The sequence below is a fragment of the Myodes glareolus genome, chromosome X, assembly GCF_982192425.1.
Source record: "Myodes glareolus chromosome X, mMyoGla1.1, whole genome shotgun sequence".
In the NCBI taxonomy this organism is placed as follows: Eukaryota; Metazoa; Chordata; class Mammalia; order Rodentia; family Cricetidae; genus Myodes; species Myodes glareolus.
The window spans coordinates 117,941,156-117,957,789 of NC_142053.1; the positions used below are offsets into that span (position 1 = coordinate 117,941,156).

At 36.9% G+C, this 16,634-nt stretch overlaps 1 protein-coding gene across 7 annotated transcripts in view; it reads right to left on the reverse strand.

The window, feature by feature from the left end:
* The window catches only part of Bclaf3 (BCLAF1 and THRAP3 family member 3), a 65,223-nt gene that overhangs the window by 31,963 nt on the left and 16,626 nt on the right, over positions 1 to 16,634 (reverse strand). For all 7 annotated transcript variants that reach the window (XM_085684814.2, XM_048440705.3, XM_048440706.3 and 4 more), the window contains exons 2-8: positions 11,397 to 11,473; positions 7,864 to 8,433; positions 6,556 to 7,206; positions 4,939 to 5,114; positions 3,386 to 3,500; positions 2,469 to 2,532; positions 1,073 to 1,188 (exon numbers count right to left, since the gene is read on the reverse strand). In XM_085684814.2, coding sequence (XP_085540940.2) covers positions 1,073 to 1,188; positions 2,469 to 2,532; positions 3,386 to 3,500; positions 4,939 to 5,114; positions 6,556 to 7,206; positions 7,864 to 8,433; positions 11,397 to 11,437 — 1,733 coding nt within the window. In that variant the 5' untranslated portion in view covers positions 11,438 to 11,473. The remainder of the gene's footprint in view (positions 1 to 1,072; positions 1,189 to 2,468; positions 2,533 to 3,385; positions 3,501 to 4,938; positions 5,115 to 6,555; positions 7,207 to 7,863; positions 8,434 to 11,396; positions 11,474 to 16,634) is intronic.

Genomic DNA, 16,634 nt, shown 5'->3' on the forward strand with positions numbered 1-16,634 from the left:
GTCTCAAACTTATTATCAAAATCAAGTCCAGTTAAAAGAAGCTTCATGTATTTTGAGTATGGATACTTAGGTTTGGAGTTGATTTAAAAATCTGGTCAAATATTTAAATGTTTTAAGAGTTGACACTGAGAATTATGTAGAAAGAATTAGCATTATTTCTTTCTATTCAAATCCCTGCTTCTGAGAGATTCAAACTGATTAAGGACTCTTGACCAAACTAGAAATTGTCTCATTCAATTATTCCTCATAATCATTATGGGGGTCACAGAGTTGCCAAAGGTCCAACTAGTTCTTGGGGCCAATTTAGAAGACTAAAGACTCCTGCAAAGAAGTGTGAGGGCAAATACAAAGACATGATATGATGATGATCTCTTTGCTGTACATGGCATAACTTCTAAGATGCCAGTGACTTAATAGTATAGCTTTCCTTGCATAATAAGCTGGTCTCATCATTATAGTGTGGAGAGATTCCTAAAGATTCATAAAATTTGTTGTAAATGGGCAGAGTCAATGAGATTCAAATTGAGGTCTCCCTCTGCTGTTTCTTTTTATTGTTTGTTTTGTTTAGTTTTTGAGACAGGATCTCACTATGGATCACCTCTGCCTCCAGAGTGCTAGGACTAAAGGTGTGCACCACCACTCCTGGCTTTTTCCACTTGTTCCACTATACCTGCCTACTTCATAGACCCAAGAAGAGTTCCCAAAAAGAACTGTAGTGATCTCAAAATTTTGTAGTTATTCAAACTAAGTCAGAATATAAATGTCCAAGCCTATTAGTTTTAATCCCCTTGAGCCAAACAGTCTATATAAAGTTGTTGGTCCCGGCTCCTGGTAACACACAAACAACTATTATACTCTCTTCTTTAGACTTGAGAAGACCTTAAATATTCACTCACTCCATTGCTTTTGATGTTTAAATCAAACTTCATGTGATAACCAATGAATAATTTTAATAAACATAAAACAGATCTGAGAACTTAAGTCCCTAGACTAACATTAATCATATAAAAATATAAAAACTGTTGAAACCAAAAGCTCCCTGATAGCAGGATATTTTTCATTTACTGATTACCTCTCTGTAGGACTACTCATATGAAAAATGTTCTCATCTTCATTCTGTAACCGCTCTTTTCTCCTTCTTTCAATGTCATGTCGCAGGTCATTTGGATCTATTACTTTGACCAGAGTCTGAGGAATTTTGACAGAATATAAACCATTTACATTTCTAACAAGAATCTTAATTAAAAGTCCTTATTATTTTATACTCATCCTGCTAGCGGTAGTATAAACTGATATAAATACTTTGAGACACAATTGACATTAGTCAGAAAACTTCTTAATTTTGAACTAGGAATCCTACTTCTGGGATTATATCCCCCAAAAAAGGTTGCCTCTTTAAAAATATTTAAAATAACAAAAAAGAAGCAATTTAAATGTAAAAATAATTTAAAGAAAAGAACTATGAATTAAATTATGGTAAATAAATAAAACAAAACTATACAGTCATTAAAATCAATAAATGATATATTGAAGTCAATATAAAAAATACTAGTGAAAAAATTTAAAAGTTAAAAACCATGATTGTAAAAGGCCATGGGGGGAATTTAGAACTTTAACATAAAAGTGGTAGCACGGATTATGAAAAAAAGTATTGAATTGCATCTGATAGACTGTTAAAATGTATCACGTTATAACTACAGGAATTATGGATTTTTTTAAGTCTTCAAATTTCCTGTAAGTTGATTACAAAGACAATTAGAAATTTTCTTAAAATATCATTCAATAAACTAAACTATCTGTATTAACAAAAACTTTGTAAGTGAACAATTACTTATACAGTCTACCAAAAATATATTAAAATCTCTTCACTACAGAAACATCCTCAAAGGAAAGCTTAACAATTCATTTAGAATTTGACAAGTTTTAAAAGATTTGTCTCTCAACCTGGTTAGTCTCAACAGTCTTTCTAATCAGTATAACAGAAGGTAGGAAGGAGAGGTGTTGGGTAGGAGCCACATACATGATAATATAGAAATTTAGAATTATTTTCGTTATTTTGCTAGTTTATAATCCACAGAACAGTTCTTAAATTCTACAGCAAACAGAAGGGCAGCACCAAATGCCTTTGTATTTCTTTCACATACAATTAAAAATATATATTCCATGTGTCAGATTTAGAAAAATGACTATCAATCATATTTTCTGTAAGCTTTATAGTGAGGAGACTGGGGATGAGTATTAAATGTAATTTTTAAATCAATTTTTCAAAGTTGCTATCCTTAATAATCTCAAAGAAAAAGTGTTTTTGGTATTCTTACTCTACCCTGGACTGCAATCAGTCACTTTGAAAACTTTTTCAATTTTAGATTCATAGATATCAGCCTTTCTTCATACATCTTTAACTCCTTTTTGGATCCTGTCACAAACCTTTTCCTGCTAATATACCAATAATAACTGTATTCACTTACCTTATCTGGTTCATATACCATAGTCTGCTTATTCTGAAGATCGGCCAAAGACATATCTATTCTCCTAAAATAATAAAGAGATATAGTTAAATAATTATGCTAATTATGTTATGCACTGATACCTTGATTGTTTTACTACAGAACAGAATTTGAAATAAAACTAGTAAGTCTTGGAAAAAGTAGAAGAAACCTGTTGTCAGATAGGTTTTCATTTATCTTGTTTGTTTAAGATGGGGTCTTTCTAATATCTATAGCCCTGGCTGTTCTGAAACTCAGTGCCTTAAACTTGGATATCTGCCTGCCTCTTTCTCCCAAATGTTGAGATTAAAGTCATGCACCACCATGCCCTGCTAGGTTTTCACCATATAGCAAACTACTAGTCTATACATATCCTATGGACCACATTATAGGGAAGTTTTGGTGGTTCTCTAATCACTATTAACAGTGATCTAAAACTGTATTTTGGTGACACACAACATTCTAACAATGATTCATCTTAGCACTCCACACAGGGTATACGATATGCTTGGACAAGTGTCAGCAGAAGGCATTCTTTCATCCTCAGGCCTCAGAACCATCATTTATGACCACTTAAAGTAACCGGTTCCAATAGCTTGACATCCTCCAGCGTTAACTTCAGTAGGCAACTAGCATAGACACAACAGAATCAAAGGTACATAAGCATTTTCAAAGTTCCACATATTTCAAACAGTGTTAGTCAATGACGTTAATGCAAGCTACTTCATTGATGTGCACTGGTCCAGTAACTGCTTAGATTGATTTTTTTTTTCTTATGTACAATGTGTACCCGTAGAGTCCATAACAAGCCCAGGAAAGCAGGCTTAGAAAGCTGGACCTTTCCCAATCTATTCTGAGATTTATTCTCATGAGGTAAATGGAAAGAAAGTAATCATTACCTGTGAAATTCTGGATCTGAATTCAATTTCATTTGATTGAAATCAGCATCACGTCTGTTTTGTATTCTTGAGAAACGCTCATGTAAAGTAACATTAGATGCTGCAAAACAATTTGCTGGAAAAGGAAACAAATAGTTCCATGACAGCATGAAACTGATTGCCATTAAAAAAGATTACATAAAGCTCAAGATCAAGATCAAGAAGGGGCCATTAAAATATATTCAAATTGTTCTCCATGGAAAAAAAAAGACTCCAACTTTATTTGCATATTAAGTTGTAATACTCACGCTTTTCTAAAACCAAAGAATTTTTAAAAACTTGACTTATAAATTGAAGGATTTTCTTCCTATCTGCCATGATTACTTTTTTGTCTACAAGAATGACATTGTCAAAGTAACAATCATTCTGCTCCATGGTAAGACCACACTCTATCCAGAATGTAAGAAAGACACTGTATACTTCAACGACAGTGAAAATTATATCAACTAGCAATTAAATTAAAATAATCCTTGAACAAATACTGGAAGTTCTGTTTAAATATCAGAGTGCCTTCCAACACCACTTCACTTTTACATTAATTTTAATTCACAAAGACATTCTAAAATTAGCTCTGCAGCAAGTTCTTAATAGTATAGAAAAGAATACAATTAATCGGCCCAATGCTATCCACACAACCTTCTCAAATTCACTAGTCTGTTCTGGAACACTGTTTTTCTGTAAAATACTACCATACTTCCTGAAAACTATATTTTCTTTGAGTAAAAAGAGATTGAGCTGAGAGGATAAACTGTTCCCAACAAGCTGTATACTTCAGTCACGTGGGTCCTGGGGACCTGAGCCTCTGCAAGAGCAGCTAGTACTCTTAACTGCTGACCTATCGCTTCAGCACCAATAATTATTTTAAAAATACGTTTCATGAAGGTAAAGATTAAAGCAAATAAAATTTTGACATACTTAAAAGTCTTTTGTCTAAAATATCTATAATTTAAGCAGCACTACTAGGGAAAGTTGTTTTATAACACTGCTTTTTCCATTAGTGGAAATTTATCAAATTCAAAATTTATCAAAAACAAAATTTTAATGCAAACCTTTAAAGCCCTAATGAACTCTTTGATGTCTCACACACACACACACACAAAATGAAATCTTCCACTGATCACACAAGAACAAGCTTATGGTAAAAAGTCCTAGGAAGGCTCTGGGGGTGGGTTGATAATATCATAAAATAACCTAACTTCTGGATTATCTGGAATTTATACCTGTTTTTATTGCTTCTTCTTCCTTTGTTAAGTTCTCAATATGCCTGTTGTTTGGAGCAGGTTGTTCTTTTACCAACTAATGATTTGCAATCCACTAGCATTTGAAGCAGAAATTTATTGAAAATACATTAAAAAAACTATGCTTGAATGAATGTCTGTTACTCTTTCCAACAGATTTCCCAACTTAAAATGGAGTATTAATTACAATTAAACTACATCAAAGTATTTGTGTCTTGTAAAAAGTTAGTACATTATTTTTGTGCTATACATAATGTTTGGGCAAAATATACCAACCTTTAACTTCATGGATTAGTGTTATGATTTCCTGAGCAAATTCTTCTGTAGGTTTATCTTCAGGATTCTGAGGTGAGTTGAGATGTTGAAATACTGGATGAAAATTGTCAGTTTTTCTGCCAACAGCAACCAAATCATGTGATAGCTGCCTCTCTGCAGAATATCTAGAAGTGGACCTAAAGTAATTTGAGATGTTTAATTAAATTTGAAACTGTTTAGATAAGGAGAGAATTTGCTAAAATTAAGATAGCTAAACATTAAAAACATATTTATTCTGTCATAATTTAGGCACAAAAGTACATGCTATAAAACTAATAAATCACAAGAGGAAGATAAGTAAAGATAAATGGTCCTGAGCTCTTTCAAATCACAATTCTAAGTGAATTTTTCCTTCAAACATACAAGGCATTAAAGTCACCTAAATAATCAGACTATTTTTATTCTTCAATATTGTCAAAACATTGTAATCAACCACTTTGAATCACTACTATACTTTCCACACTTTAAAAGCTATTATCAAAACTAAAAATTCTCCCTCACTATAAATACTGAGAAGCTTAGAATAGTGTTTTGAAACTAAATATATTAAGAAATTAACTGTGTGCTAGCAAGATAACTCAGCAGTAAAAGAATCTGCCATGCAAGCCTGATGACATGAGTTTGATCCCTAGAACTCATGGTGGAAGGAGAGTAACAACTCCCCAAAACTGTGCTCTCTCTGTTATATCCACACCTGCCATGGAACATATGTGTCAGCATTCACACATCATGCATGCACACGAAAGCATACACTCATACAGACACACACACACACACACACACACACACACACACTCATGCACACAATAATTACAGCCTCATTCCCTCACATTGGATAATAATCTAGTCAGTTAAATTCAGTCATGTTGAAACCACAGTAGGAATCACATATCAAGTTATCTATCTCCTGGGATCCCCAAAAGACATAAGGATTTAAGCCTCATTTCAACTTCCAAAATCTAACTTTTATCCTTTATAAAATAAGGACCTGCTAAGATCCCTTTCTGCTAAAAGATTCTATGAATGTCAAAAGCAACAAAGAGTAGTCTGAGAAGCTGCATAAAGAGCAGATGCTGGCCTGGTGTGGTGGTACACACCTTTAATCCCCAGTTCTTGGGAGACAGAAGCAGATTGATCTCTCTGAGTTTTTTGGTCTACAAAGAGTGTTCTAGGAGAACCAGGGCTACATAGTGAGACCTTGTCTCAAAAAACAAACAAGCAAACAAAAAGAATAGAAGTTGAACTCTCCTATGCCTGGATTTAAAAAAAAAAACAACAAACAAACCTGGCAGTATAAAAACACCTAACTTCATAAAGAGAAATAAGTCCTTGAAATGCCCTAAACCTAAGAATTATCTGGAGATAAGCTATGGGAACCATAAGCTATGGGAACCAGAAGACACTCAATCACCTATGACTAGCTACAGAACTTTTCCTCATTATAGGACTTTCGGGGAAAAAATCTTGGTAATTTCTTGAACACTCAATGTACTCTAACCAACAGTACAAATCTCATCTTGGAAGCTGAATATTAAGGTGGAAAAAAATCTATTAATGAATATTTAAAAATGCTAATACCTAAATGTGTTCATCTTGTTCACGTCTACTTGAACAGTAAGTGATTTCTTCTTGACAAATGGATAGCGTTTCTCTCCATGCTTTGGGCTTGCATCAAGTTGTTTACTAGAAGAGGCACTCTCTTTTCTGCAATCTTCTTTCTTTATTTTTTTCTTCCATTTGTCGTTGCAAGGCCCCAAATCAGCTTCCTTTATATTTGTATTAGTATAGGAAATGCAGTCTTTCTTGTATAGTTGAAAGGGCTCGTTGACCTGATCATTTTCATTCTCTCTTCCTCTTGTAGTACTGAAACAATCTGATTCTCTATTTCCAGAAACTTTTAGAGAACTGTATTTTCTGTCTTCTTCCTTCAAGTACTTCTGAAATCTCTCATCAGGAAAGTCCTCCTCACTGTCTGAAAGCTTATGATGTTTGTGACGGTAGTCATAAGATACTCTGGTTGCTGAAATTAGCTCTGGGTATTCTCTCTCAGTGTATCTATGGCTTTGTGATCCATAGCTCCACTCGTCATTCTTCTCTTGAAAAGGTACAAAAGAATGCTCAGGCTTCCACTTTGGGATTCTGGCTGGCTCTCTATTTTCGTACCTTGCTGCATCTGTAGGTCTTTTTGGTGTGTAGTCATACTTTCTGAAATCATGATCCTCAGGATACCTGTGTTGACATAAAGAAGTTTATATTCGCAATACACTGAAGTAAAAAATTTCAATGTGTAGAATATTGAGCAATCTGGACTTAAAACGCATCATTGCAATGACAAGATATAAGACCTCATGCCAACTTGCAAAAACACATAAAGTTAAAGAGTAACATCTTTTAAAAACATTCTCACATTAGCTGGGCATGGAGGCACATAACTTTAATCCCAGTACCTTGGAGATAAAGGCATATCTCTGAGTTCAAGACTAGTCTGGTCTACAGAGTTCCAGGACAGTCAAGGCTACATAGAGAAACACTGTCTCAAACACCAAAAAGAAAAGAAAGAAAAACATATTCTAGCTATTAGTATAAATTACTTGAAAAGAATTAATCTTTTTGTTTGTTTGATTTTTGACAGGGTTTCTCTGTGCTGCTTTGGAGTAGGTTCTGGAACTGGCTCTGTAGACCAGGCTGGACTTAAACTCTCAGAAATCTGCCTTTATCTGATTCTCAAATCCTGTGATTAAAGGCATGTGCCACAACTGCCTGGCAAAAAAAGAAATATTCTCATCTTTTGAGACAAAAATAGGTGATCACAGTCAACATAAAAGTAACAGACTCTTTTACTTGAGGCCTTATGCCAAACTGCCAAGGCTTAATGATTTCCTGTACCTCTTCTGAAAAGGTTTCCTTGCATCAAAGTCTTCTGAGCCTCTTCTGGGTGACTGAGGATAGTTTTCTTCTTGGACCCTCTGGTGTCTTGATTCATCTTCATGCCATGTCTCTTCAAATCTAAAGGGATCTTCCAGTGACATCTGAGGTGGCTTCCCTCCTCTCCCGCTTCCTCTAACTCTGTGCTCCTCAGGAATAAACCTTCCTTGCATTTTGGGGGAATAGCAATCCCTTTCATGCTCTGTATAGGTTGTTGCACTTTCTGAGTATGTGGGCATATATTGCGATCTTCTATCATCATCCCCTCTTCCAGGGAAATATTCTTGGTGAGGATTATACATGTCAAATTTTTCTGCAGACTTTACATTTGGGGAAGGTGATCTATTTTCATAAGACTGATAATACGGATTCACACGAGGGGAAATCCTTGGTTTATTCTGTCCATGTTTCTCATCGTCCAATCTCCAAGTAAAGGGTCTTTTTGGATCATCTCTATATTCAGGGTCATAGTGCCCATGGAAATGTCTTTTCTCATAGTATTCAAAATTCCTAGATTGTGGTGATAATGACCTATGTAAACAAACATAGAGAAGTTTAGTTAACTTTAAGACATTTAACTGTTTGCACAGTGTGACCTACCTAAAACCTTTCCTAGAATTCCACTACTAATCCACTTGAGGTAAATCTACAAATTTGTTATATATGTACCTGGAATTTATACATTGGGGTGATGAGGTCTAATGATTCTTTTGTCCTACCTGACAACTATATTCTCTTCATCAAAACTAATGTATTCAATGAGCACATCCAACTGGGTTAAACAGACCTATAATATTGGAGGGGGACCAGATCAGCTACATAGCACAATCCTTTTTTTTTTAGAGACTACTGATAGAAGAATTCTAACAAAAGAAAATGCAGCAACTCCAAAAGGCCAATCAGGAAAAGCTTACATCAGGTTCAATAGCCAAGTGAAAAACAAGCAAGAGCAAAGTAAGAACAAATATATCAGAGTGTTTAGAAAACTGAACATGACCTCTGAAACTGCATTCTACAATCCAAACTCATACCAAGAAATGTTTCCATAGTTTTCCCAACTGTTCTCTCCCTCATGGTCATACCAAAGTAAGAAGCTTAACAGGTAGCATGGCAGAAAAGAGAAAATAATCATAAGACATCAATCTCTACTTTTCCTTCATATATTAGGGTTTTTGTTTGTTTGTTTTTAAGAAAAAAATCAACTCCCACTCTATAACCAAAGCAGGCCTGACCGGTATTGTTTCTGTTGACAAAGCTGACCTTATACTTAAAGCAATCTTTCTGCCTCTGCTACTAGTATGCTGGAAATACAAGAGTGGACTACTATGCCTATCCCTCCATAAATACTTCCAGCATAAACTGCTTTTCTTTCCAAAATCTTCTGACCCTTACATATCAATTGAAACATGTGTTGTTCAAACAGCTTATAAATCTAGCCAGAGTGTGTTGTTGAAGGGACCAGGGCCAGTTGTTTTTTTCCAGGGGCCAGTTTACTAAGACTTCTGCCCCATATTACCCGGCCATCCTATTCTGATTCAAGTCTGGCTTCAATCAGATCCTCAGGAAGTACATCCAGTCTGGTAGTCAATGAGGTCCTACCTGGACACAAGCAGGAACTGGCTATTTTCATTCAGACAGATCCCTGACACTGCAACCACAGTTGCTGACCAAAGGTCATGAGCCAATCATAAAATGATTCCTGTATCAGTAAGGGTCTATACCCAATCACTTCAAAGTACACTTAGCCAAAGCTGGAATTCCCCTAAACAGGCTTAAAAGGAGCTGTCTTACCCTCTCCCAGGGTCGAAACCATTTTGGGCAGGCCCCAGCATGCTGTTTTTTTTTTCTTTCAAGAATGAAGTTGCTTTCTGCAATTGTATACCTGAAGTCTTCTGGTCATTTGGAGTGATCTAAGCACCCTACATTGTAATACAGCTATAATACTCTACAGGGGACAATATTATAGCTTCCCTGCATCTATCTTTTCTGGTACCTTGACACTGCAAGTCTGTCTCAGGAAGTACATCCAGTCTGGTAGTCAATGAGGTCCTACCTGGACACAAGCAGGAACTGGCTATTTTAATTCAGACAGACCCTTGACACTGCAACCACAGTTGCTGACCAAAGACTCCCATATTCATGGAAAACACTGTAGTTTATTCAGCCTTAAAGATAAGGAAGGTGGCTGGGCATAGTGCCTCACACCTTTAATCCCTGTACTTGGGAAGCACAGGCAGGTAGATCTCTGAGTTTGAAGCCAGTCTGGTTTATATACTAAGTACTAGGTCAGCCAGTGAGACCCTGTCTCAAAAAACAAGTCAGCTCAAAACAACAAAAGACAAAGAGACAAAAAAAAAAAGATAAGGAAAGAACACAATAAAGCTTACCTTTACATCTGAGAACCTTTCTGCCATGTGACCTGACCAATTTCTCATCATCTCCTTTAAGGTTTAATGTCTCCAAATCAGTAAGAAATGTGTGCCCTGGCATTTTTTTTAATTTACTTGCTCTAAGAAGCTTCTAAGTAATTGGGGCAATCATGAATGAATCTTTTTTTTTTCCAATGAAAAATCTGGATTGTTACACAAGAAAGGAGGCACACCTATTTTCTTCAGTACCTATTAGGACATTTACAGTGGATCTGGCACTACTGTCTTCCAGAGACACCAAGCTAGACAGATTACTTATCAGAAGCAGAAACTGTCATCCAGATGGCTATACTTAATCACAGGATGGGAACTAACTAGTGGCTCTGAGGAGTTACTGAGATATTTCATCTCTTTTCACTGCTAAGGAGAGAACCTGACAATCAGAGGCAAACATCTTCCAGACTGGATTAAATTATTCAAGATTTAACTTTAGCCCTTAATTCACATTTAAATCTACTCTGACGTTGTATTTTATGTCTTATTGTATAATACTTACTTCTTCTAGAAATAGTTGTTTTAATGATTAACATTTCTAGTTCTCCTAAAGGGGCAAAAAGAGACCCTAAGAGCCTGTTAGGAGACAACTGGCCAGTCTCTAGAGTGAAGCATGTCTTACAAGTAGTGACTAGACAACTTTGGTTCCCCGGGAAACAGCCTTGGAAAGAGAGATAAGGTCTCCCTCAGGGTTAGAGAGTTTATTTGTTTGTTGCCCATGATAATACTAACTACAAGTGACTCAAGTTCCTCAGTTGTCTTATAACCCCAGAACCTGTGACTGTTTTGTATCATGCACCAATCAGCCACTCTGAAGCTCTGGCCCTCAGGGGATCTTAGAAGGTAGAGTGAACATTTCTGACATGGGAGTGCCTTGTGGAAAACTTGTATGTTGCTTGCAACCAGTCCCAATTAAAAAAAAATCATCAGCTTCCTGAATTTAGAAATACTGATCAATTGCCTATTGTGAACATCCAGGTCCAGTGAACTTATTGGAAGTTTAATGGAAGCCTGAGCAGAAATGATGATTTCCGAATTCAAGCTAACTGCGTAAGACATGGAACTCCTCACCTTTGTTTCCACCTGGGGGATCTGGATCTTGACCTTGCCATCCTTTAACATATGAATCACCTGATCCACTTTTCACACTGCAAAGAAATAAAACATTAGCAAGTTTCTTTGTTTGTTTGTTTTTAGAGTGCAGTATGCTCTGGCAAATGCAAAGAGAAAGTTGCTTAATTCTTCTGTGCATCTATTTCCTGATCTGCAAAACAGGAATAAGAACACCCTCTTTAGTAAAATACCGTCAAGATATTCAAAAAAGAATTCAAACAAGATCAACAAATGGTTTCTGTAAAGGACTACATTGAAATTTGTTGTAGATGTTGTACAACATAAGATATGAATTAAGTCTATTAATTCTGTCTTATTAAAATAATCCCTTTAGCCAGGCTGTGGTGGTACACACTTTTAATCCCAGCACTCAGCATGCAGAGGCAGGTGGATCTCTATAAATTTGAGACCAGCCTGACTGGTCTACAGAGTGAGTTCCAGGGCAGCTAGGGCTACACAGAGAAACTCTATTTCAAAAAAAAAATAATAAAACAACAACAACAAAATAAAACCAAACAATCCATTAAAATTTAAAAACAGAGCCAGGCAGTGGTGGCACATGCCTTTAATCCCAGCACTCAGGAGGCAGAGGCAGGCAATCTCTGTGAGTTTGAGGCCAGCCTGGTCTACAGAGCAAGTACCAGGACAATGTAAAAACATAGCTAGGCATGGTAGCATAATCCTAGAACTTGAGAAGCTAAGAAAAGAGGATGAGTTTGAAGACAGCCTGTGCTATATACCAAATTTGAGGCCAACTTGGGTTACATAGCAAGACCCTGCTTCAAAAAAAGTAAAAGACATGGTTAGACCATTTTGAGATGTACTATAAATATAAAACACACATCAACTTTCAAAGGCTGGCCAAATAAAAGAAGGCAAAACACACCTCTAGCTTTGCTATCATACCAACATTGAAAAATAAAACAGCATACTCACAAAATAGAAAAACAGAAAAAACTACTCTAGCCTGGTAACATCTCAGCACCCGTGAAAACCCAACCCATATTTAACATCTTATGCTTAAATCTAAAGTATGTACTGCTTATTCTGACTTGTCCTGCAATTCCCTTTCTGCAATATTTCCAAGGCAACTGCATCTGAGTAGTGGAAGTTGTAAGGCTTCTACTCTCTACTCCTACCACTACTTATCTGCTCACCTTTTCTGGTTTGTCTGACTTTACTCTTTTGTTTTCTGGTCAGGGACCTGGACAGTTTTGCTGTGGAATAATCCTTCAGTATACTGTATAAATTACACTGTAATTGGTTTAATAAAGAAACTGATTGACTAATAGCAGAACAAGATAAGCTTAGATGGGAAAACCAGACTAAGAACACTGGGAAGAAAGATGGAGTCAGAGTCATCATCAGGCAAACATAGAGAGGTTACAAGGAGATACAGGGGGAGCAAGATATATTGGAGGACAGGTAAAGCCATGAGCCACATGGAAATACATAGATTAATAAAAATGGATTAATTTAAATTATAAGAGCTGGTTAGTAATAAGCCTAAGCTATTGACCAAGCATGTATAATTTATATTAAGTCTCCATGTAGGTTCTTTGGGAACTGGCAGACAGGGGGAAAAAAGTCTGCCTACACAGTATTTCATGTATGACTTTGGTGCAAATCCATTCTTGAGGGAAAGAGGACATTGCCTAAAGAGACTGATCTGTACCCCCTCACCCTACAGGATTTTAGTCCTACCACCACCAAGTCAGCCATAATAAAGGAAAAGGACCCCGTTGAGGTAAACTGATTGTGGACTAACACTGAGGGTATTTAATCTTGATTGTCAGTAGGATTTAAATATCAATTTCACTTTTTGTGTGTATGGATGCAGAGGTAGAGTCATAATGATTAGGGTGGGGGGCGTCAAGGCTGACTTCCTGACTTCAGGCGTTTTCCTCTCTCATTTTCTACAGTAAGGTCTCTTACTGCCCTCGAGCACACCTGTTTAGCCGAACAGACTAACCATCAAGCTACTGGAATCCCAGTCCTGGTTCCCTTCCCCACATTTCTGGGTTTCCCAATATGTACCCATTATGCCTAGCTTTTATATAGAGGTTAAGGATCTGAACTCAAGTCCTAATAAGCAAACACTTTACCATAAGCTTAATTAGTAGATCTTCAGATCCAAAACATATAGTTTCTTCCCCAAATACTGCCTTGTAACTTTTCACTTACAGCCTGCACTCTCCCTGCCTCCCATTTCTGCCATTATCTAGAACAACCCTAACCCCTTGTTAGGTCTCCACCACTGCCCAGCATTATTTCACTTCTGTGACTGGTAATGGAGACAAGAGAATTGTCTGGCTCTCAGCCATGTGCTAAAGTTTCTCATAAAATTTTGAGATTTTACATGGGCAGGTGGAATTGTTAGATTATCTTTATATCATTCCTGAACTGGGTGCTGGTATCTAGTTGTATTTTCTACCCCTTCTTTATGTTTAATCAGATATTTAGTATATTTTTGTAATCATCAACTACATCAAGAGGGAAACCTTCGAAGCTTAGTTCAACAAGGACAGACTCTATAGTATAAGGCATGGTTTTCAAACTGCCCCAAGGTAGTCACCTTCACAATCAACCATATTCTTTAGGACCCTCATTTAGAAATTATAAAGGGGCACAGAATTAATAGGATGCCTAATTTGGGGGAATATATTCCAGTCTGGGTTCTCTCATCATAGACCACAAAAGGTATAGAGGATAACAAAAGGTCTGACTCCTACAGGGCCCCATCAAAGCTATAGAAAGGAGGAACCGAAACATCTGAACAAAAGTATGAGCATGTATTTTTGGTAACAAATAGAAAAAAAAAAACACAGAAAGGGGTTAGGACGTTAGCTCCATTGTAATCTAGTGCCAAGAAGTAGAGATAGACAGACTGCTAACCTATGTGGCACAGTACAGGCCAATGAGAAACCACCTAAAAAACAAATGAAGCTGGAGAGAAATAGCTAAAATGCTTATTGAGCAGCCAGGATTACGTGTGGTTCAAATCCCAGGCACCTGTATAAAAGCCAGGTATGGCTGTGTAAATATCAGCACTGGGGACCAGAGACAGAAAGATCTCTGGGACTTGCTGACCAGTGTAGCTAAGTAAGAACCCCCAAGTTTAATGAGAGAATCTATCACAAAAATAAGGTTAAATGACTGAGAAAACCATCCCAACATCAATTTCTGGCCTCTACTTGAAAGCCCAACACATGTATTCCGTACACAAATATACACAGTGGATGGTACCTGAGGAAAGACACTCAGGCTGTCCTCTGGCCTACACATGCACATACTTTTGGGTAAAAGATTTTATAGCAGGGCATAGTGGTGTACACATTTATTCTCAGCTCTTTGGAGACACAGGCTGATTTAGTTCAAGGCCAGCCTGGTCTGCACAGTAAGTTCCAGAACAGCCAAGGCTACATAGTGAGAGCTGTCTTAGAAAAAAAAAATGAAAAAAAGGAAAAATTTTGTATTGTAAGATTTTGACCTAGATTTAAAAAAAAAGGCTAGTTTGATTTTTTCCAAACAGAAGAGGAAAAACAAACCAAAAAACTACAGAATATCACAAAAGGTCCAAGTTTAGTTGGAAAAGGCTTTCTAGGGTGGTGACCCTAGATCAGAGTCCCTCAGTCTAAACACCAATGATTTGATATTAAGAAGAATTATGGTACTGCATATGAAGGGTGGTTGGTCTATTGTTTTAATCAGAAAAGTCCTTGAACCATGGCATCAAAGGAGCTGATAGAGCTAATCCAAGCTCGTGAGAGCTCAGGGACCCTAGACAGAACTAGGCCCTCTGCCTGTGGGTGACAGTTGTGCAGCTTGGACTATTTGTGGGGACCCTAGCAGTGGGACCATGATCTATCCATAGTGTAAGAGCTGGTATTTGTAAAGAAGGGAAGAGAAAAAAATTGAAGTTTGGTTTTGTATTTTACAAAGAATCTCCCCATCCCTTGCATTCATCTGATCTTATTGATGAATGTTGATGAATTCTAACATGGAATTGTTGCCAGGAACAGCAACATAGGTCTAGTCAAAGTTGAATGCTGGGACAGGTGTTTCTCTAGGAGTTCAAGGGCCTTGGTTTACAAAGGAGTTCCAGAAGAGTAGAGATAGCCAGTCTCAAAATCAAATGAAAATAAAAATTGAGCCTGATGTGGTGGCACATACCTTTAATCTCAGTACTCAAAAGGCAGAGGCAGGTGGATCTCTGGGAGTTCGAGGCCAAACTATTCTAAATAGTGCAGTCAAGACTAGCACTCAAGAGGCAGAGGCAGGCAGACCTCTGTGAGTTTGACGCCCCCTTCTGGCATCCAGACACACATGCACATAAAATAAAAATAAGTCTTGCCAGGCAATGGTGGCTCATGCCTTCAATCCCAGCACTCAAGAGGCAGAGGTAGATGGATCTCTGTGAGTTTGAGGCCAGCCTGGTCTACAGAGTGAGTTCCAAGACAACCAGGACTACACAGAGAAACTCTCAAAAAACAAAAGCAAAAGTTTTTTTTTAAAAAAAGTGTTTTAAATGACAAAAAATAATGCATATTTATAACAAGAAAGAAAAGCAAAATAAAATCCAGCCAAATTAATCCTAATGCTTCACTATTAGTAAAAGATTAAATTAAACCAAGCATAGTGGCACATGCCTTCAATTCCAGCACTCAGCAGGCAGAGAAGTGTGGATCTCTGTGAGTTCAAGGCCACTCTAGTCTACAGAGTGAGTCAAGGATACACAAAGAAACCCTGTCTTAAAAAAAAACCAATAATAATAATAATAATAATATTCAACATGCACATTGTTTTAACTTTAAGTGCCTGCCTGTTTTTCTCTACTTACCCTGCCTGAGTTCAAATCAAACTCTTTGTTTTCCCTAATCAGGTCATGCAAGTCCTCCTGTAACAATGCCCTTGCCTCCATTTGCCTGTACTTTCCTAAATTGTTTGGGTGTCATGTATGCCCCCATGCCAGACGCCCCAGGACTCTTCCTGGAATTTCTTCTTCCTTAGGGATTCTGAACTTGTTCAGTGATTATTTCAACAGATTTTATTTATTTACATAGTAGTAGTAATTTAAATAGGCAAAGTCTCTAAACAGTGTATCCCAAAACTAAAATTCAAATAACCTACTAATTAATGTATAAGATGAATTAGTAATTGAAAACTCCCCATAAAAGAAAAAATAAATAACCAGCC